Genomic DNA, 21,960 nt, shown 5'->3' on the forward strand with positions numbered 1-21,960 from the left:
CAGTTGCTGGGGGGGGGGGGGTGGGGAGGGGAGAGGAGCAGAAGAGAGAGAAAGTAACAACTGAAGACAGACTGTGAATGAATGTTAATCCGGCAAACTATAACCATGGGAGATATGAAAGCACCCATCATACGCCAGCGCAACCAGAGCAACGACTTTAATAATGTGAGTCTTTTGAAAGAAGAAGAAGAAGAAGAAGAAGAAGAAGAAGAAGAAGATTATGATGAAGAAAAGGAGGAGGAAGGGGGGGGGGGACGCCACAAACTCAAACAACACTCTTTACTGTGCTATATGTAAGATTATTTCAGTGGGGTTCAGAATCACTGTGACCAGCGTGAAAAATGGAATTGTGCTCGAGGCGGGAGTAAATTATGCTAAACTGCCATGAAATTATGTCATATCAAAATCGGCTGACAAGCAGAACAAACAAACAAAGAAACAAAAAAAAAAAACAAACCCAGATCATCACAAGTTTTAACTGTCAATTTCATCGGCAAATAAACAAACAAAAATTACTGCAGTATACAAAACGCATAGTAACTTCATTTCTGTAAACAATTACGCTAGAATTATGCTAAAAACAGACAATTCTACCCAGCTTTGAGATGCTGAAGCGTCAAAAATTATGCAAACTTTGGCAACAGAGTGCGCTATTCCATTTGCACACAACTCACCACTGAGGGATCAGTCTACTGCAGTACATCCAAAGAGATTTCCCCCAGTAAAATCTCTTTGAGTACATCCCATGGGCCCACAGAGTACACATTCGTACCGGTACCGTGCGGCGACAAGTGCCTGTAATGTGATGTGAGAAACGTCGAACATTGGTGCAAGGTGTACGTTAACCCCGTCGCGGGGCACTGTAACACAGTAACAGTATTTGTCCGTATGGGGTCGCTGCTGCGGTTAGGTGTACGTGTGTGTTGTGTGTGTGGAAGCTGGTGAGAACAACATACAGCAAGACTGCCAAGAAGAGAGCCGCTATTTTACAATTTTCCACAATGCCTAAACAGGGATTTCTCACTCCTAAGGCAATTGCAAATCGTATCAAGGCCAAAGGATTGCAGAAGTTGAGATGGTACTGCCAAATGTGTCAAAAGCAGTGTCGTGATGAGGTAAGAATTTGTCCAGTTAAATTACACAATATTGCAGTGTAACTTGGATGCGAAGTATGCGTGGTCCCATCCATACAAAGATGTGTTGTGGAATAAAATTTCAGATTTCTGTTCCTCAATGTGTCAAAATGTCAATGTGTCAAAAGCAGTGTCGTGATGAGGTAAGAATTTGTCCAGTTAAATTACACAATATTGCAGTGTAACTTGGATGCGAAGTATACGTGGTCCCATCCATACAAAGATGTGTTGTGGAATAAAATTTCAGATTTCTGTTCCTGTAACAGCAACACTTGCCATATTAAATGAACACTTGTGGGTGACATATTGGTAGTATATAGTGGAAGTTACACTGTAGTTGAGTACTTGATACATATCCTGTACAGGAATTTTGGACTTGGGTATAGTGGCATAAATATGAATATTACCTCCTCCGAGGGAGGAGGTTATGTTTTCGTTAAAAGTTTTAGTAGGGTAAGAGCACCACCAGTATTTGGTCAGCTACTGGTATTCGGTCACTTTAGGGGTAGTCACCAGCCAGTAAGTTCAACTGTCACAACACACACAAATCACATCAATTCACATACTTGCACACTCATTCACAACAGGAAACTCCCTTAGCCCCCTCCAAAAATCTATCCGAAATCCCAAATTTTACTGTCAAAAAGTGCAGAATCGGCGCTGCTTTTCAAAAGCGCGCATGGATAAGGCCCAGTTTTAAGAGTATGGGTCACCGAAAAAGCGCTAAAAATCAAGAAATGGGCCGTTCTCTCGCAGGATTTTTTTTGCTTATTGCAAGCTTGGACTCATGGAGTGTGATGGTATCCTCAAAAACGGAAAAGAAAAACAAAATTTCCGTACGTGCCGATACAGTGTCTCAATGAACAAGGGTTGAATGCAAGTAACGAGTCCCCTGTATTCGATCACCAACGGGCGCCGCAACATCCCCGATGCAATTTTGCGCCAACAAGGTAGCGCGCGCGCGCATCTTTCAGCTGCCTTGAACACGCATTGACTTTGAACGCGCATATCGCGTGACCGAATACTGGTGCCGGTGACTGTATACTGGGGAATTTTCAAAGTGATATATTTTGCGATTTTGTGAAATTCTGCGTGATATTTAACAAAATGAAAATTGAGATTAAAGACATTTGATATATTTCACATACATTGCTGTAGATATGATGTATGATTTTAGTTTGAAAAATATTGCAAAAAAGCTTAAGTGACCGAATACTGGGGATGTTACCCGACAGTTATGATATGGCGGCAACGCCGTGGTTTGTTCGTCCGTGTGCAAAATAACTAAAAAAGCAGTGAACAGATTTGGATGAAACTCACAGAAAAGGTTGAGAATGACACAAGAAACAAATGATTAAATTTTGCTAGTAATCAGAAAATTTTTTTAGAATTTATGAAGGATTTTTGATATTTTGACAGGTAGGGTCAATTTACTTCAGTCAATCAGTTGCAGCATTTTTGCAGACCAAAGCCTAGCTAGACAAGCCTGTCTGTCTGGAGGAGTTTTTTATCACTTTTTTACTTTTACGGCTCTCCTTATCCTTGGGAAGGGATTCTGTGAAGCCACAGCCCACACGTAGGTCATAGTCTCCGCGGAACATATCCCCGACATTTCTATTCACCAAAGACTTTGGTAACAGTTGATTTCTGTTGCTTACTGTGGCTGTTTATTCATCATCAAGTATACTTTATCTCCTACCTTCAACCAGAATGGCTTCAAGTGTCATCTGACCTCAGAGTCACACCAGAGACAGCTTTTGCTCTTTGCTGATAATGAAGATGATTTCTTGGATTCCTTCTCAAAGTGAGTGATTATTTAGTCATCTAATGTATACATGTACATGCAATGGGTAGATTACTGTAATTGGGCATCTATTGTCTGTTGTGTAAATGGTATGTCCTGAATTGTTACTATTAACAGTTTTAACTTGTATTCCAATTGATAATGTGCATTCAAAATCTTTGCTTTTCATCTGTGAGATGTCTTACAATAATGGGTGAGGAGGAGGTTAAGAGGGTGAAAGGATAAAATTCTATGCCATTTGATTTTAGCCTGTGTGTCTATTTATCTGTGCTATCATGGCAGTGCCTGAACTATCTTCATGTCGATTACTGCAGAGACACACTGTACAAATGTATTTATCCAATAAAGGCAGTTCTCATTCTTGGATTTTGAAGTGGTGAGGAGGAGGAAATTAGAGCAGTATATGATTTCACATCAAAATTCTTTACAGCTTTGCATGCCCCCCCCTTGTATCATTTCAGGGAATTCCATGAAACATTCATGGAGTTACTGCGGCGCAGGTTCAACACTCGTCGTGTCCACTCTAACATTGTGTACAACGAATACATCCAGGACAGGCACCATGTCCACATGAACTCCACCAAGTGGGAGACTCTCACAGAGTTTGTCAAGTGGCTGGGCAGAGAGGGTAAGAAAATCAAATCATTCTGTTACACCAGTTAGGAATCTACCATGGTATTAAAAGAGAAATTCACCCCCAAATTGTATCAATTTCATGAGAAAGAAAAAAAAATCCCTGCAGAACAGTGCAAAAATGATCAAAATCGGATAAGAAATGAGGAAATGATGAAATTTCACAATCTTTCCGAAAGCATTTCTTAACCAGTCATCATGAATATTTTTTGTCATTTTCGAAACGCTCTGTAGGTTTTTTTTTCTCTCTCTCTTTCTTTTGGAGTTTATCTATTTTGGGGTGGAGATAAAAATAAAGTAGGCATAATATGTATACATCCTACACATGGGAGGATATGTAGATTGGGTATTATTGCGGCCAGAAATATCTCCACTTGGACCCAAACTGTTGCCTATCTCCACTTGGACCCAAACTGTTGCCATGAACCATGGATGAAAAATATCTGTCATCAGTATGAGGTTGCGTAACTGAAAATTTCAAGTTGCTGCTAGTTTGTGCTTCATATGCTTGCTGGTTTCCATATGTTGGCCAATAATAATTGCCATGCCTTTTGTAGGTTGCAGTCTGTGGGAGCTTGCCCTCAGATCTGGCAAGACGAATATTTTCATAATGCGGTGGCCAGTTAAGCAGTTTTGCATCTTCCCACAGAGCTACTAAACATGATCTGCCCTTCAAAATATTTGTTGACAGGGTACTGCAATGTGGATCACACTGAGAAAGGATGGTTCATAACGTACATCGACAGAGACCCAGAGACCCTGAGAAGGCAGGAGCAACTGCGCAAGAAAGAGAAGATGGACATGGATGATGAGGAACGCATCATGAAACACATTGAGGAGCAGGTTGCCAGGGGTGGGGCTCAGGGGTCAAAGGTCAGTCTGTGGTTGAAGTAGATATTGGGAAAGACTGGAAATAATCATAAGTACTCTGGTGGCACTACTGCCTTTGATGTTTTGTGATCTTTCTTTTTCTTAAAGCAGTGTATGGAAGCCTTCTGTTGAATTGTCTGTATCTGTTCTTGATCTATATTTTTTTCTTTCATTTGAATTTAGCATACACATTGCTAATGTTGGTTTCTGTTATGTTCATGTAACAAATTAGAAGAAATAGGCAACATTGACATGATTTTGAGCTTTAAATTGGAGAAATGTAAGTATGTGAAGAGAGTTTTGCTTTGCGTAATCCTAATATGCCAACATGAGATTGTCATTTCAAATTAGGACAAGGGGCTTCATGTATTCTCGACAGCACTTGCTTTCTGATAACATGCTCCTTGTGATGCGTGAATAGCAGGGTGGATTTGCTGTGGTATAACCTGAAGTTTATGTGATTTGGATATTATTGCAGGTTTGGCATTATCATATGGTGCACCTCAAAAATATTAGAAGTCCGTTTCTTTGTTGCAATTAGACTACCATTGTGCTGTGACTAGAGCCTTGGTTGTATTCATGTTTTGAGTGGTCATTTTTTGTTGTTTTTTTTGTGACCACAGCAAGCGGAGTTCACAGAGCTCCAACGTGACAGCGACGAGCAGAAGGTGACGTTCAGCTTTGGAGCGTCAAACTCGAGTTCGTCGGAGAACAGCAGCAGAGGGAAGGGGCAAGAAGGAGAGACAGGGGAAGGCATCTCAGAAAAGAAGTGAGTAACTCTGATGCTCAATCCATCTTAAAGAAGGAGAATAGAATCCAATATATTTGTGAATTGAGGGAATGCAGCAATGTATGTAGGACACAGCAGGGTTTGAAGAACATTGAACAATCCATTCAATAGTTATGAATTTTTACACCTTTGTTGCAATTTCACTTTCCTAGCAGAATTTAAAGAGCACTTGACTTATCTCTTTCAGAGAGCAGGGGGAATGATATCACCCTTAACGTATGTCAGTAACAAGTCGAGGGAATAAGCACTTTTCGTATGTAATGAAATTATTTGGGATTCTTTTTATATTTTCTTTATATAAAACTACATACTTGATGTCACAAACTGAGTGAGTCTTTTCATCAAGTAATTCCTCGATGAAAACTTTATACAAATTTATAACTTTTTAATGGATTGCTAGATTCTCCTCAAACTTAGCTGATATGTTCTACTAATATTGCTGCATGCACTCAACCAACACGTTTATTGGGGTTTCAAAATTCAAAATTTCTTTCATGTTTTTCATTATGATAGCGAGTTCGAACTGATATCAGCACAGTGTAAATATTAAATTCATGTGAATAAAGGGGAAACTCATTTTAACAACTTCAGCTTCAAAAGGATGTCATTTTCAGACTGAGAAAGTGGATGTTGTTCATTGGTTAATCAAAGGATGTTTTGACACTCAATCAGTGGTATAAAGTAACTCACAAGGATTATTTTTTTCAATGCATAAGGATACACAACAAGCATAATTAAGTAGTCATGCTAAAATTGTGGGTATTTCTTTCTTTTGACCTGACGTCAGTACTATTAAATTGTGGACACACCTATAATATCATCTCCAATTCTTTGTGTTATAAACTTTCATGTGGGTATAGATTTTATTGTGACATACATAAGTTGGTGCTGGTCTGCAGTATCAAAGTAATGCCAATGATGTAGTTAACTTCACATACCGGTTGTAGTAGGTTCCCCCCCCCCCCCCCCATTACCAGGTATCCACTGTAGTAAGGGAAATTGCTGGGTTTTATCCCAACTTCCTTGTTATATCAAAGTTCCCATTGATCAGTTTCAGTAAAGATGTACGGTTATAGCTGTCACTGTCCATGAGGGGCATAAGTGCCTTACTAGGATGTAGGGTAAACATACCGGGACTCAAATTAAAAAACAATGGATAAGTGATAAATATCTCATCTCATGAATGATTATATTTTGGTAAAGGACCAACGCCTTACAAGCAGCTGCTGAGGCTGCAGGGAAGAAGAAGGACAGCTCCAGAAAGGAATCTGGAAAGAGGAAGTCAGCTCTCGAGGAGATCATGGAGGTCAGTGAACCCTCTTTCTTAGATAAAGATCAAAACAAAATTGTTGAGGCGTGTGTGGGGATGTGTGAGCCGTCAGATTAAAAACAGAATGAAATGACACAAAGATATCAAATTTGCTGAATGTTGTGCATTGTTACCTAAAATGCACACCAATTATTCCAAAAGTTAGAAAGCCTACCAGTGTATTTGAACATGCAAACATCAGTCTAAAATCTTTGTGGATGAATTAGCTCATTTTGCATCCTGCGTCATCTGAGGTATTTTATCGTTTCCATTTGAATTCATAATCTGCTGACTGTATTTGTGTAGTCTTTGCACATGAGGCATTTGCCCATCCTTTTACAGTAGACCGCAGTTTGACAGAAATCATGCCTTTGATTCAGGTTCCACAGATTTTGTCCTAATATGCAATCTCCTCGTACTTGCCTCCTGTAACCTGCACTTCATCAAATTTGCTATGAATGATCAGTGTCGTGTGAATTAGACTCTGTTTGATTTCTTTTAGTTTATGACAGTTATATTCTACTGATTGTGTATTTTTTGATAGGTCATGTGAAAAGAGCAAAATAAAGGTAACATTTTCAGTTGAAATCAAATTCAAATAACAATTCTAGGAGAAAGCCAAGAAGAAAGCGAGGCTGTCTGCCAGAACTGACTACTGGCTCACAGAAGGGATCGTTGTCAAAGTTACCACCAAAAGGCTGGGGGAGAAATACTTCAAGAAAAAAGGAGTTGTGAAGGTAAAATCGAAAAATGAAAGTGTTTCAGAAATAGCTTGCGGTTTGAGTACAATCACAATTTAGAGAATTACAGGATTACATGTACAGGGTGTGCATTGGAGGCTGTGTCTGTGAGGAGAACACCCAGTCCAGATGAAATTGCAGATTTGATGAGGGCAACGTGCTGTGGATGATAAAGTCATAGTTTTCATCTTAACCCGCTGAGGATGGGCTGACTTTGCTACAACACGCATTTCCCATAGACACCTGCCCGAGTATACTTGGGACTCATCCTCAATGGGTTAAACATTAAACAAATTCCTTTCTTTTTATGTGTGCAGTGCAGATGAGATACTGGGTGCATGTGTTTGTGTGTGGTAATACACAAACTCCATGGTCTGAAATGTGGATATTTGAACTATCTTTATGCTCATAATCAGTTTTAGGTGTTTGTGTGTGGGTGTGAAAAGGGCTCTTAGATAGGGCTTGACGAATTGTTACTTGTACTTGCTAAAGCTATCTTTTGCACAATCAGCTATCGTGCTTGACGTAAAAGCTTCAGTATTCATTAGTGAAGCATTTAAGAGGCTTGAATGGAAATGAGTCTTGGAAGTTTCACTATCGCATCATCAGATATGATTCAGTTCAGCTCATGTACTTTACAAGGGAAAAATGAAGAGTTATCATATAATCTTCATCGTCCTCACTGCTAACCAAGGTGCAATTTTACCTGGAAGTCTAGCATGTGATGGTACGTGGTAGAATTTCAGTGATAAAGTTTCCTTAAGATTATTTTGTGAAAATTGGGAAGGACTTTATATTATCAAAAGTGTTATCACTTTTTAGACTTTTGACGCTGAGTGCTGAATACTGCATTAGTTTTGACATTAAAAGGATTGACATGCTGCAAAACTTGTGTTTATATGTATAAGAATCATGATGGTTCATCAGTGAAGGAACTTTTTTGTGTGTCTGTGCAGGAGGTTCTGAACTACTACACTGGTGTCATCAAGCTACTTGATTCAGGAGCAAAGATCAAAGTGGATCAAGCTCATCTTGAGACTGTCATACCAGGGATAGGTATGCTCATTGGATTTGGTCATTCTCAATCTTTGTAGATCAAGCATAGAAACTTCTTTGTTAAAGGGATGGTATAGCTTTGGTTGAGATAGAGATTTGGGTTTTAACTTTTTGTTACATAATTAGAAACCACTCATATGAAATATTAAAGAGGATATAATTCTCAGAGGAATGAAAAGTTTATTTGATGAAAATCGGTTTTGAAATAGCCGAGATATTCTACTACAAGGCAAAACAAAATGGTCCTTACAAAAAGGTGGGTCCATCTTTTATTAATACCACTTTATTTTACTTTGTTTTTGGATATCTCAGCTATTTCGAACAAGATTTTCATCAATTAAACTTTGAATTCCTCTTAGAATTATATGCTTGTAATGTGTCATATACAATGGTTTCTAATTATCTCACAAAAAGCTAAAATTTGAACCCCATCATAACCAATGCTTAAACATCACTTTAAAGTTGATTTTTTTTTTTTTAATCAAAATCACAAAATAATGGAAATTTCATTAACATCAAATGTTAAATATGAAAGACCTTTGAAAAAGCAAATGAAATGAGTCAGTGATGTCATTGCCTCGCAACTTTGCCATTCGTTTTTGCAAAAATGTGAAGGAAATCATGTTAATGATTTCTACTTTGGCAGGGATCATTCCTTTCTCCTTTAAAGACATTCTTGCTATAAAAGTTAATATACCTCTAATGTAATCTAATGCCAAAGATATTCTTTATTGATTATAAATTGATTGTGAATAGACAAACTTAAAAGGAGATTTGTGTGGAAGTCAGTTGTAGTTTTGTGTGACAGTGACATCATCATTGTCTCACAACTAATCTCAACTCATCTAATTTGCATATAAGTAGGTGATTGTGACCAATGGAAAACTTTTTTTTTCTGTCTCCCCTTTGGATATGATAAGAAGATTGCTGCTCTGTATGTTTAACTCAACTCTCTCTATACAGTTACTGTAAATGTGCAGTGCCCTTTCACTTTAACTAAATTGTGCAGGATTTTGTATTTGTAAAATATTTGTATATCTGTTTTGAACATCAATAGAAAGCCCTCGTTTTATGTGAAATCTTGTTTGGGTCTCATGCAACGTAAACTTGCAGCGGATTATACTGCATGGCAGTATTATTCAGTGTTCATATCAATGGAGTGGAGAATTTGTTTATATATAATGATATGTCACCTTAAAACTGCAAATGTATTTTTTGTAACTAAACTGGTATGATCAGGAATCCTTGTGTCATTTCTGCCACTCTGTACCTTCAACATTCATCGTCATTAATTTCTCTCTCCCACACAGGAAAGCCGGTGTGTATTTTGAATGGACGTCACCGAGGAGTAAAGGGAACCATGCACTCGCTGGATGAGAAAAACTTCTGTGTTTCTGTAGAAACTGACTCGGTAAGCCGCTTGTTTCCATCAAATTTGTATTCATCAGCCTAGAGCCCTGCCTTTCATGTTTCATGTGTTCTTTTGAATCACAATTTATGTGGTATGTTTATTTTTTTCCTATCTTTGGATTGTATCGTTTGCTTTCTTTTGTTCTGTGTTTTTCTATTTTTTCCCCATTTTTGTTGGTGCACATAGTTTCTTGTGATTATACGCACAAGGCCTCAAGGATAATGGGTGTTATTATCACTGAATGGGCACCCCTGTCCAAAAAAGGACAAAAATGAATAAAGCAAAAAATTACTTTGCATGAGGCATAAACTGAAATGAACAGTGTGTAGGAGAGAAAATGTATAGCTTTGATATGTATTTTATGTATGAATATCCATTGCTGCAGAGTACACTCATGAAGTTTTATGTCCATTTATATCACCAGGGCAAAGTGATTGATGGACTCCCATACGAGGATATCTCCAAGCTGCAGATCTCTGACGGATCATGACGGAGTGGGCCAAGACTTCTCATCGAGGTCTGACCAAATGCTTGGAAATCCATGCCTGTCCAGTGTCTTTCTTGACCGCTGTACAAACTTCAACAAGATAGAGGCTTCGGAGCCGACAGCATCAAACTCTGAACTGAGCTTACAAGTGGGGCTCTGTGACTAGTGATACGCAGAAAACGGAAGGAGCGCGAGGCAGCTGCCCTTTGAGTTTATGGCTTCACAACATGGCATCATGTCAGCAGCTAAGCTGAAGCAGTCTTGTGTGATACAAGTCACCTACCGTAATGCGATTCATGACTAACACATCAATGAAATCTTAGTCTAACTTATCATACATCTCAGTCAAAAGAAGAAAAGACCAACTGCTGAAAGCTTTAAGGAGGGCCATTGTTAAATAGTCATTGTTGTATCAATGTTGTGTACATAAAATTTTCACTGTACTCACGGTAACGTCTTTGACAACTTTATGAGAAATATGTGTAACCAGTACATGTAGGATTGCATATTTTTGAATAGCCCCTGCTAGATACATGTGGTTTACCTTGTAGTCCACAGCAGATTTCACTTTAACAAAGTTGACTGGAGCTTAAAGGTAAAACATAATTCTCAGTAGGGCTCAAAATTTATCTTCTTCCATTTAGAATATGCTTGCAATATTTTGACGGGGTCTACCAAGAAACCTGTCTTGCTGGCACAGTTTGCCAGGATAGCAAGTCTTTTAATGCCTCCGCCATGAAGTGTCGCTGGAGGCATTAAGTTTTCGGGTTGTCCGTCCGTCCGTCTGTCCTTCCGTCCGTAATCAATTTTGTGGACAGCGTATCTAAAAAACTATTAGAGGTATCGTAATGAAACTTGGCGTGTATATGTATCAGTGGGCGAAGTTGTGCCTATCAACTTTTGGGTGCACATGCTCGAGGTCAAAGGTCAAAAGGTCAAGGTCAAATGCTCAAAATATCACTATTTCCCCTATATCTATGCAATGCCTGGAGGTATTTTCTTGAAACTTGGTGTATGCATGAACTACCAAATAAAGATTCCCCAGAGAGCGCTTTGGGTCATGAGGTCAAAGGTTAAAGGTCGGGTGAAAATGTTCAAATTTCACTTTTTTTCTCCATATCACAAATATTTCAAGGTTCTTCATGGAACTTAGTATATATGCATGTACTGACTGGCAGTGATCATGTAGGGAATTTAGGGGTCAAGGTCAATTCATCAAAATGTCATTACAGTCAACCTCGGATACCTCGAATTCGTCAGGACTGAAGAAAATAGTTCGACGTACGCGAATTTCGAGGTACGCATACGTCGAATTTTCTTCGACTTATCCGATGTTTATCGATGTTCGACGTTTATCAATGTTCAACATGGTGTCTGTTATAGTTCCTACTGATTGTTTGCATGCTTGTCAAGTGGAATTGAATCAACTTTTATATGAATGAATTGAGTGAAAATCGGAAATGAAATCAAAATTTCAGAAATAAAGACTTCGGTGGCCTGATCGCGCCACCAAAAAAAAAAAAAAGTAGGATTTTTGCCTTTACTTTTGAAAATGAACAGCGCTAACAATCGGCTTTGTAAGATGCTAAAATAAATGTCAGAGGTTTGCGTTTAATTGTGGAAATGAATGAACGGTAATATTCTACTCGGTATGATACTAAAATAAATGTCAGAAGTTTGCTAATACTTTTGGAAATTAATAACGATAAGACTCGGCTCCGTATGGTGCTAAAACTAATGTCAGATATTTGATTTTGCGTTCGGAAATGAATAAGGATAACATTCGGCTCCGGAAGACGCTGAAATAAATGTCGAATTTTTGCTATGACGTTCGGAAATGAAAAACAATAACATTCAACTCCGTACATGGTTAAATAAATGTCGGATATTTCCTTATACTTTCGAAAGGAAATAGCAATAGCTTTCGGCTCCGGAAGATGCTAAAATAGATGTCAGGTGATCGTTTTTATGTTCGGAAGTGAATAGCAGTAATATTCTGCTCCATCATGTCCATACGATGCTAAAACAACTGTCTGATGTTTGCTTTTAAATTTCGAAATGAATAACAGTAACATTCAGCTGCGTTTAATGGTAAAATTAATGTTTGATGTTTGCTTTGACGTTCGGAAAAGAGTAACAATAATATTCAACTCCTTGCGATTATAAAATAAATGCTGGATGTTTGCTTTTACGTTCGAAAGTAAATTGCAATAACATTTAGCTCCGGAAGATGCTAAAATAAATGTCAAATGTTTGCTTTGATGTTCTGAAATGAATAACAATTATATTCAACTCCGTACGCTGATAGAATAAATGCCGGATGTGTGCTCACCCGACGTTCGAAAGTAAATGTCAATAACATTCAGCTCCGGAAGATGCTAAAATACATGTCGAATGATTGCTTTTACGTTTGGCATGTTTGGAAGTGAATAGCAGTAACATTCTGCCCCATACGATGATAAAAAAATATTGGATATTTGCTATGGTACATTTCGAAATAAATATCAGTAACATTCAGCTATACATTTGATGGTCCGAAATGTCTGATGTCTGCCTTGACGTTCAAAAATGAAACACAGTAACATTCGGCTTCGTGCGATGATAAAATAATTGTCAGATGATTCATTTCACTTTCGGAAGTGGACAGCAGTAACATTCGGCTCCGGTCGATGATAGAATAAATGTCGGATGTTTGAAATGAATAACGGTAGTATTCTGCTCCGTACGATGCAAAAATAAATAACAGATTGTTGCTTTAACATTTGGAAATGATTAATGGTATTAATCCGCTCAGTTAGATGCTAAAACAAATAGCGGATGTTTGCTTTCACGTTTGGAAATGGATTAGGATAGCATTCAGCTCCGTAAGATTCTAAAATGAATGTTGCTTGTTTGCTTTTACATTTAAAAATGAATAACGGTAACTTTCGGCTTTTTACAAGGCTAAAGCAAATGTCGAATTCTAACAAATGTCAGCAAATGCTCCCATTTTCTCATTTCAAACGTAAGTTTTGACCTCCTAAATATATAGGCATCAACTTTTATAATAATCTCTACGCCTATTTGCCAAATCTTAAAACACAGAGTAAGATGATTGAATTTTCTATTCATTTGTTTTAGACATGGGCATCTGTATCACTTCAATAATGCTTGATATTAATTAATCTATGTTTAGTAGTTTAATGTTTTTAATGTTTTTCCTGATTTTTTTTTCGTGTCACCAGATTTTACTGTCGACCAAAAAAATCAGTGATATTGGTGGCCCGATAAAAGTTAGTGCGGAGCCCTGTCTATTTTATTCTTCATTGTGATCGGCCTAAACTTCCAGATTTTCATTATCGCATTGATGGAAAAAAAAAAGTTTCAGTGCTTGCGTTCTCGGGGAAGAATAAATCACCTCCCTGAATAGATGAAACAAACTTCGTGAAAAGGCCAAAAAAAGTAAAAAAAAGGCACTACGCAGGAGATTGATGTTTTGACAGTGGAGCGTGATTAATGGCAAAGATAGGGTACCTATAACTGTCAACGTAAGCAGGTGCGCCACGACGGTTGAGAAATCTACGCGCACGGTATGACTATCTCGATCAAAAATCAGAACACAGTGGTTAAAGAAAAGCAGATGATGGGGCAGCGCGTAGTGCTATCGTAAGTACTCCATTGGCACTGGTGCTATGTGCATACCATGTACGTGTGTTAGTAGGTGTTGGGGATTTTTCTTGTCAGCTGTGTATCGGGTATTTCTTAATTGGGCACGCGATTGTTCTGGTCTCAGAATATTTACAATCGAGTGTGAAAACATTTGTGTTATGTCTTCGCTGTCCACGCGCGCTTAATCGGAGATGCTGAGTGATGTTTGCAATTTCGATTCGAGCAACATGCTGGGAAAAACAATAAGTTAATTAAGATCGGGACATTAGATTTCCCTTCGAGGTAACCGAAGTTCGAGTTATCTTTTTCGAGCTACGCGAATTTTAATACACGGAAACTCCATAGGAACAATCGGGACTTTCATTTTGCCCCCGAGGTAAGTGATATTCGGCTTATCCGACGTCGAGGTATCCGAGTTTGACTGTATTTCTCTCTTATCCATACAATGCCTGCAGGATTTTTTTCTTGAAACTAAGTGTATGCATGGCTTATCCAATACAGATTCTCTTGGAAGTTTCTTGCCAAAAGGTTAAAGGTCAAGTGAAAGTGCTAAATTTCACTTTTCTTTAAACTTGTCAAGGGTCAAAAGTTGGGTACAAATCCTCAAATCCCCAAATACCTGCACTTTTAGACAGTATAGCCATTCATACAAATAAGCCTAGTTCAAGGAAAGTGAACACTCAATGCATTTGTGACAAACCTGTCATTTTGATATTTTGCCAGTTATGTGAAACTGTCATCACACATTGTCAAGACATTGTGCTATAGACCTATTTGGAGAACCATGCATTATGGCGGAGGCATACCAGTCGCCACAGCGATATTTCTAGTTTTAGGTGAAAAGCATGAAATAATTTCAATCATAGTACACAACTTTTATTCTGGAAGTGCCCTCCCATTTCATTGTGGGTAGGTAGAACATTATGTGAAGATCAATCATGGGCTAGCAGTAGTATATCCCCAATAAGATGCATGCTGTTTAATCTTGCCCAGAGTATCTATGGATTACTGTGATTGGGTATGCTCTGAGATTGTAATATCTTCAGCATAAGGTAAGGTAGTGATGATTTGCATGTTTGTGAAGATGAAATAATATATGTTGTTGTAAATGTATGTAATGTTCCATTCACACAAGGAAATACACAAAAACACTCAAAGTTTCTTAAAAAGAGTTATGCTGTTATTCTTTCATAGTTGCCCCATAAAAGTCCCAAAATATTACATCTCAGATCTGGCCACTGACAGATTAGTGCTCTATCTCCCTAAATCATCATCACTAAAATTCACTGGAGTTAGAAATCATGTAAAATCATGTAAACATATATTTGTACTGAATTCCTCAGTATGCATTTTTCATTTGTACAACAAAACTTGTGCACATGCAGAAAGTGAAGTACAATTGTACATGATAGAGAATTTTCGCATTTCCATTGTTAACATACTTAATCCAGGGATCTCACTGGACAGCATCAATACACAGTTGCCATTCAGGCACACTCACACATACACACATTCAATAAAATTATGATTATCAGTAGCCGTACAGTCGCAGGTATCACACATGATTACATCGTCAGGCTATGGTTAAATGTAGAAATGACAGAAGCGCTTAGACACTTGAAGTACCTGTTATCTTCACCACCTATGTACAGAGGTAGTCATCATAGCGGCCTGTAGGTTATTTGACGTGTTTAACCGCAAAAGGACTTAATTCCATTATTGTTGATTTTGAGATATTTGCAATTAAAACCAAAGAAAATAACAAGAATGTACGGTTTATTTTGAATTATAATTTTAAGAATATTCCCTGTTATTAACGAAGTCAGGTATCACTGGAAAGGTTCTATTTTTCTCTATCTGATCACAGACCTACCTTAAAATGTTTAGAAATGGTGCTTAAGGGATCAAACACTTCATTTGTGATGCCTATTCATGTTTAGTCCCTTTCTCTGTTTTGCTGGACAAATCAACATTTTTGTAGAGTTTAAAGGTTCCCTGGTAACGATGTGCACACACTTACATGAATCTATACTTCCTGGTTACTGCATATACGGTCCATAGACATCATTGTCATGACTTTGCATATTGTAAAATAGCATAATGCCACTTTTCACATGTAGTAATACATTACGAGTTCTGATCAACAAACTATGACCCAAAGTCTCAATTATGTGTAAACAATACATTGTATGTTTCTACAATGTAGCTGTAATTGCAACAATTCTGTAATTTCTGTACCACTGCATAGTTTTAAAAAAAATCCAAAAACAAAAACATAAATATTCAGAGAGGTACCCTATATCTTCATGAACTACAAGCCCAGAACAGATGATCTCTTTATTCTTCGGTTAAACAATAGTGCACTCTATATGCAGTGCAATGCCAAAGAATTTATGATACAAGGTGCTGTCATACGTGTAAAATGAGCATTAAAGCCCTTGGGCAAATAAATATAGAAGTATACTACAGTGAGTATTATAATATGGCACAATTGCTTTCTATCAAGCGCGCAATTGAGGGGGTCGGTGCAATATGGTGCTAACCCACACAATAGTCATTTTGAGATAATCGCTGTTTAATGTTTGGAAAGTCCATACATTGTACATTAATAAAACATGAATGCATGCATTTTTTACCATCTTATTGTTTGGATTCATATATATTTTCATGGAGGTTAGAGTGAAAGATAGGGATTATGAAAATGCATGTTACTCAATTTTGACAGAAGTGTGGGTTAGCACTATATTGCACCAACCCCCTCAAATTCTTAACTGCTTCTTGCACAGACTTGCATCCCCCTGAATACACAACTATAGTGAGAATTTTCATTTTCTTTTCTTCCATGAAATAACTCAATGATATATGACCTTCAGACAAAAGTTTTGTACAGGCAACTGTGCACAGCTTGCCGCTGTTAGAGTACACTTTTTTTTCCATTTTTATGGCATAATAATTGTGACCTCCAGATAACTGTAAAGAAAAATAGATAAATAAAAAAAAAAATTGACCATTACAATTTGTGGTCAGGCAATAGGTTTTCCTCCATCTTCACCCATGCAGACTTGTGAAGCAACAACCTTTCTGACAGAAATTTAGATACAGCAGTCAAATTTCAGAACTCTTGTGAGCATCAAAACTGCTAACAATAGAGAATGTACGTGTACTAGTTCCATATTTACATTTCAGCTATGTTGTACATGTCCAATTTCAGCCTATGATCACACAGAGACAAAAAAAAAAAAAAAAAAAGAGGAAAGGAAAAAAAAAAGCTAACCAGTCTCTATCTTTTACAAGGTGACATACAAGGGTCTACTCTGTATTACCCTGTTACTTTCCATCCTTTAAGCCATGAGATACCGTGTCTGCTACACACATGTGCATGACAGGAACCCTCTAATTACATGCTATTGTGATTCCAATTCTTCCTCCTTTTCCAACAGCTGTGAGCAGACATGTGAAATGTTCAATATGGCAGAAGCAATCTCCTGTAGAGTTGAGATGCTCCTTCCAAACACAAGGTGATGAGAATGATGCAAAGAAACCACAGACATGTATATAATAAATATATAGAACATGCTTCATTTACACATTACACAAAGTTTTAACCAAAGGGAGGGGAAAGTACAGCTTCAGCAGTAACCCCACCCCACCCCCCCCCCCAAAAAAAAAAAACAAACAAAAAACAAACAAACAAACAAACAAAAACCAACAACAAAAAAGAAAAAAGGAAAGACTTTAGAAAATGCTTCAAAGTTCAAGGATAGTTGAGGGAAGCTAGCCCAAAAGATATTGTAAAAGCATGCTTTTTGTCATGAAATAATGTGCTAATTGAGTTTTAAACCCCCTTTAACAAAACTAAACAATGTTTTCATAAAACAGAGCTTTACGGAATTGAATTTAAGATCAAGTATATCATTCAGAGCAACTGGCCAGATTTTTTGAAGATGAAGATTGCAAGCCTCTTTAATACAAAAGATTTTGAATTGAGTGAATGAAGGTACAATAAATACAATAAAATAATTCAGCTGTCCATGGTAAAAAGAGCAACATCATCTTTGGAAAAAGACCTTTGTGATATTTAAATAGAGGATGAGTTCACACACATGATGGGGACAATGCAGAGGCACAGTGAACAATATTGCATGGACTACGAATAAATGCGTGCTATAGAATACACAACTTGCAAAGCTACACTTTGACTGAATGTAAACTAGGTTAAAATCTACACCAAGCATCCTCCACCGCCAGCATGGTCTATGTTTCATTCCACTTCTGTTTTCCACACATGATCTTTGTTGACAGAGAACATAAGCACATTAAATAATTCATGCGGCATATAAGAGGGGGAATACACTACTCCATAACTTAATGGCAAATACAAATGGGTGCAGTGAGTGAGGAAACAGGAGTAATAAGGGCTGATTTGGAAATACACATGTAGATGCTGCCTCCTGAATGGGCAATGTTTCTACACTACTAAACTTAAGTGCACCTACACAGTGTACATACAATATAAATGTTGTGATCATAAAATTGGACAATTCTACTCTGAACTTTGTCTATAGAAGAACACATCTTTTTCACATTTCCAGTCAGAATATTATGGTACTTCAGCACTCAAAACTCATTACACTATTGAAAAGATGTCAATCAAACACTGCAAAAAAAAAAAAGAAAAAAAGAAAAAAAAAGAAAGCAAAGCATGCTTAAGCCTTAAACTATAGCACTCTTGTTTGGTCAATACACATACGAGAACATCTAATCACTGCCTATATACTTCCATGGCTGTACAATGAGAAAGTCTTTTTACTCATGATCTGCTGTAACATTTCTCCTTATTCTTTCTTGGGCTGTGTCAATCATGACATCAAACTATGCTCAGCTCAGCTGAACTGTTTGAAGAATTGACAATGATATGTCAAATTGTTTGTTACATTTCCACACATTTGGATGATTTACAGTTCTTCAGGTCAGAAAAGTCAATATGACGGCAATGATGAAAGAAAACAATATTATGTTCTGAATTCTGTAATACATAAGACAACTCCTTACCTTTGCAAACTCAGTTTATACCTTGTATATGAGTGAAGACCCCTTTAGAGGATTATCACTGTCTATGACTCTTCGAAAGGAACATATCTTGAATAATATTTGGGCGACTTCATTATGCATCTGGCACAGTGGAAGCGTCCATTCTCTCCCTTATGATAGGGCATCACTCAGGGTATGGAAATGTGATTTGTCTGCAATGGTGAACAATGTTACGAAGACATCCAGTCTGCTCAAAACCAAGCCTACATGTAAGATGTACTGTAGTAGACTAGAGCAATTCAGTTCCAAACCGAGTCTATATGTTAATAACTAAAAATGGCACAAGGAGTTGGCAGCCTCCTGAAAACAAAGGCTTTTTATGCCTCCGCCACGAAGTGGTGCCGGAGGCATTATGTTTTCGGGTTGTCCGTCCGTCCGTACGTCCGTACGTCCGTACGTCCGTACGTACGTCCGTACGTCTGTACGTCCGTACGTCCGTCTGTCCGCTTTCGTTTACGCGATAACTTGAGTAATATTTACTGGAATTTTACCAAACTTGGTCCAAGTATGAAGTATGATGGGGCAATTACTTGATTAGATTTTAGGTGAAATCGGCTAAAGGTCAAAGGTCAAAGGTCAAGGTCAAATTATGAAATTGTATCCGTTTACGCGATAACTCAAGACTGGATGGAGTAAATTTCACCAAACTTTGTTGGAGGATGAGGTATGATGGGACAATTACTTGATTAGTTTTTCATTGAAATCGGACAGAGGTCAAAGGTCAAAGATCAAGGTCAAATCCTAAAATTTATCTGTTTACGTGATAACTCAAAACTGGATGAAGCAGCTTTCACCAAACTTGGTCCAAGGATGATGTATGATGGGACAATTAGTTGATATGATTTTAGTGACATTGGCAAGAGGTCAAAGGTCGAAAGGTCAAGGTCAAATACTACAAATGTTGCAATTTCCCCCATATCTATGCAATGCCCAAAGGTATTTTCTTGAAACTTGGTGTGGACATGTACTACTGCGTAAAGATTCTCCAGAGAGAGTTTCATGTCATAAGGTCAAAGGTCAAAAGGTCAAAGGTTAGGTGAAAATGTTGCAATATCACTTTTCTCGCAAATGGTTCACTGTATCTTCGTGGAACTTGGTACATACGCACGAACTGACTGGGAGGGATTATCTAGGGAATTGAGGGGTCATGGGTCAATAGTCAGGGGTCAAAGGTCAAGGTCAACTCCTCAAAATTTTACTATTTCCCTCATATACTAGTATATGCAATGCTTGCATTATTAGTTTCAAAACTTATTACGTGCATTACCCAATGGAGATTCTCTTGGAAATTTCCAGCCGGAAGGTCAAAGGTCAAAGGTTGAGGGTCAAAGGCCAGGTTTCAATGCCCCCCCCCAAAAAAAAAAAAAAAAAAACCCCAAAAAAATCCATTTTGTACCGTCATTACACTCTTTCTTCATACCTTGGAAATTACTCAATGCATAAACTTATAAAAAGGTCTGTCAGAATTCAAGTAAAAATTCTCAATTCCCCAAATATGTGTACCTGCACTCTTAGAAAATCAAATCAAATCCAGTTCAATGCATTTCTGACAAACCTGTCATTTCAATATTTTGCCAGTTATGTGAAACTGTCATGGATCACACATTGTGAAGACATTGTACTATACGCCTATTGGGAGAATCATGCATTATGGCGGAGGCATCAGTCGCCATAGCGACATTTCTAGTTTGTTTTTATTTTTGTCGTTTGAGAATCGTTCCAACCCTGTCAGACAACATGAAAGGGAAAAGACTGAGCTATAAAGACATGTACATTTCCCCCAGCAACATGGAGACAAACAAAAAAGCAAGGAAGTTAATATGACTGTTCCTTGTGATCTTTGCTGTTATATTGCATATGTTATACATGAAATAACTAGAGTTAAAATTAAAACTATTGCATGTAATCCTGTCAAAGGATCAATACCAATCCCAAATTTAGAGTGTTTGGCACTATATGATACACACAATGAAACACACACACATACACACACAATTGAAAATCTTAGATATGAGTCAAGGAGAATAAGATAAAAACAAACAAACAAAAAACTTGATGATAGTGTTCTTTAAAATGCAGCTCCCATTTGCAAAGCAGAGATACACATCTGTGTGAGATGGGCAGCATGTCCATTACAAAATCTTACTCATCCTTAACTGGCTGAAGTTGTGCATATTTTTGATAGCAGCTCATTTTGCTCCTGATGTGCTGTGCGGTCTACAGCCGAGAGCACACGTGGATGATGTACACGTAGATTGACACAGGCAAGCTCCATGGAGCTCCACCCACTGATGTTTCTCCTTACTCCAATTCCCCCTTGCATGATTAAGTCATCTTCCTGCTCTCCGCAGCTCCTTTGTCATCTCGCATCGCAAACTACCACTGCCGCCACATTGTTGTGTCACTGCTGCTGCAGATTGCAACATACGTGCAAGAGAGGATCCCTACCAGCTGACCTCGGGATTGTCGGGGGGAAACACACTTAGAGGTTGATGGTGCGAGTGGACGCCCGGATGTCCTCCGCCATGAGACGACTCAGGATGGGTTTGTAGAGGTCCTTTGACAGCGGTAGGACTACGCCTTTCTGCTGGATCTCGCCTTCACGTGTCAATCATCATTTCAGGAGGGGGGGGGGGAGGGGAGGAAGAAAAAGATAGAGGGAGAGAGCATGAAATGAGGTTTTTATCATACAAAGGCCACATTTCTAGCTGTGCTCAAAGGCAAGAATATAAGAATACCAAGGTATATTCTTTAATGTCACTGTCCTGCAGGAAATGGCGGGTTGCCCCAAGACAAAAATATGTACTGTCTTATGTAACACTACAACTGATCCGAATCTAAATGTACATTGTCTCTTGTTATCAACTCCAATCCCATACAACAACATGTATGTTTGTGTTTTAAACTCTAACTTTGATCTTCCAGTGATGATAAGTTTTTATAGTCCCTTGATCCTTTGTGTGTCCATGCACTCCTCCAAACCCTGCC

The 21,960-nt window shown here is 38.1% G+C and overlaps 2 protein-coding genes across 2 annotated transcripts in view; one reads left to right on the forward strand and one right to left on the reverse strand.

Annotated features, from left to right (window-relative positions):
* The first annotated feature begins 1,001 nt into the window (after nucleotides 1-1,001).
* On the forward strand, nucleotides 1,002-11,310 carry LOC139719866 (DNA/RNA-binding protein KIN17-like). Its single transcript, XM_071631250.1, has 10 exons — nucleotides 1,002-1,115; nucleotides 2,843-2,937; nucleotides 3,399-3,565; nucleotides 4,262-4,443; nucleotides 5,064-5,209; nucleotides 6,434-6,536; nucleotides 7,151-7,276; nucleotides 8,236-8,335; nucleotides 9,646-9,746; nucleotides 10,171-11,310. Exons 1-10 carry the CDS (start codon nucleotides 1,002-1,004, stop codon nucleotides 10,234-10,236), a joined length of 1,200 nt encoding a protein of 399 aa, XP_071487351.1. The 3' UTR covers nucleotides 10,237-11,310.
* Nucleotides 11,311-21,454: 10,144 nt separating this feature from the next.
* The window catches only part of LOC139719867 (alpha-aminoadipic semialdehyde synthase, mitochondrial-like), a 36,173-nt gene continuing 35,667 nt past the window's right edge, over nucleotides 21,455-21,960 (reverse strand). The window contains exon 21 of the mRNA XM_071631251.1: nucleotides 21,455-21,570. Within this exon, the coding sequence (XP_071487352.1) occupies nucleotides 21,455-21,570 (116 nt within the window). The remainder of the gene's footprint in view (nucleotides 21,571-21,960) is intronic.

Source organism: Diadema antillarum, unplaced genomic scaffold, assembly GCF_040938485.1.
Source record: "Diadema antillarum isolate AM-2024a unplaced genomic scaffold, OU_Dant_1.0 scf00000116, whole genome shotgun sequence".
Classification (NCBI taxonomy): Eukaryota; Metazoa; Echinodermata; class Echinoidea; order Diadematoida; family Diadematidae; genus Diadema; species Diadema antillarum.

Bases quoted from the DNA above. Each gene is read 5' to 3' on its own strand.
- LOC139719866 (XM_071631250.1), top strand. From the start codon at position 1,002: ATGCCTAAACAGGGATTTCTCACTCCTAAGGCAATTGCAAATCGTATC. The intron at 6,537-7,150 runs GTCAGTGAACCC...TAACAATTCTAG, and splicing joins CTCTCGAGGAGATCATGGAG to GAGAAAGCCAAGAAGAAAGC. The intron at 8,336-9,645 runs GTATGCTCATTG...TCTCCCACACAG, and splicing joins GACTGTCATACCAGGGATAG to GAAAGCCGGTGTGTATTTTG.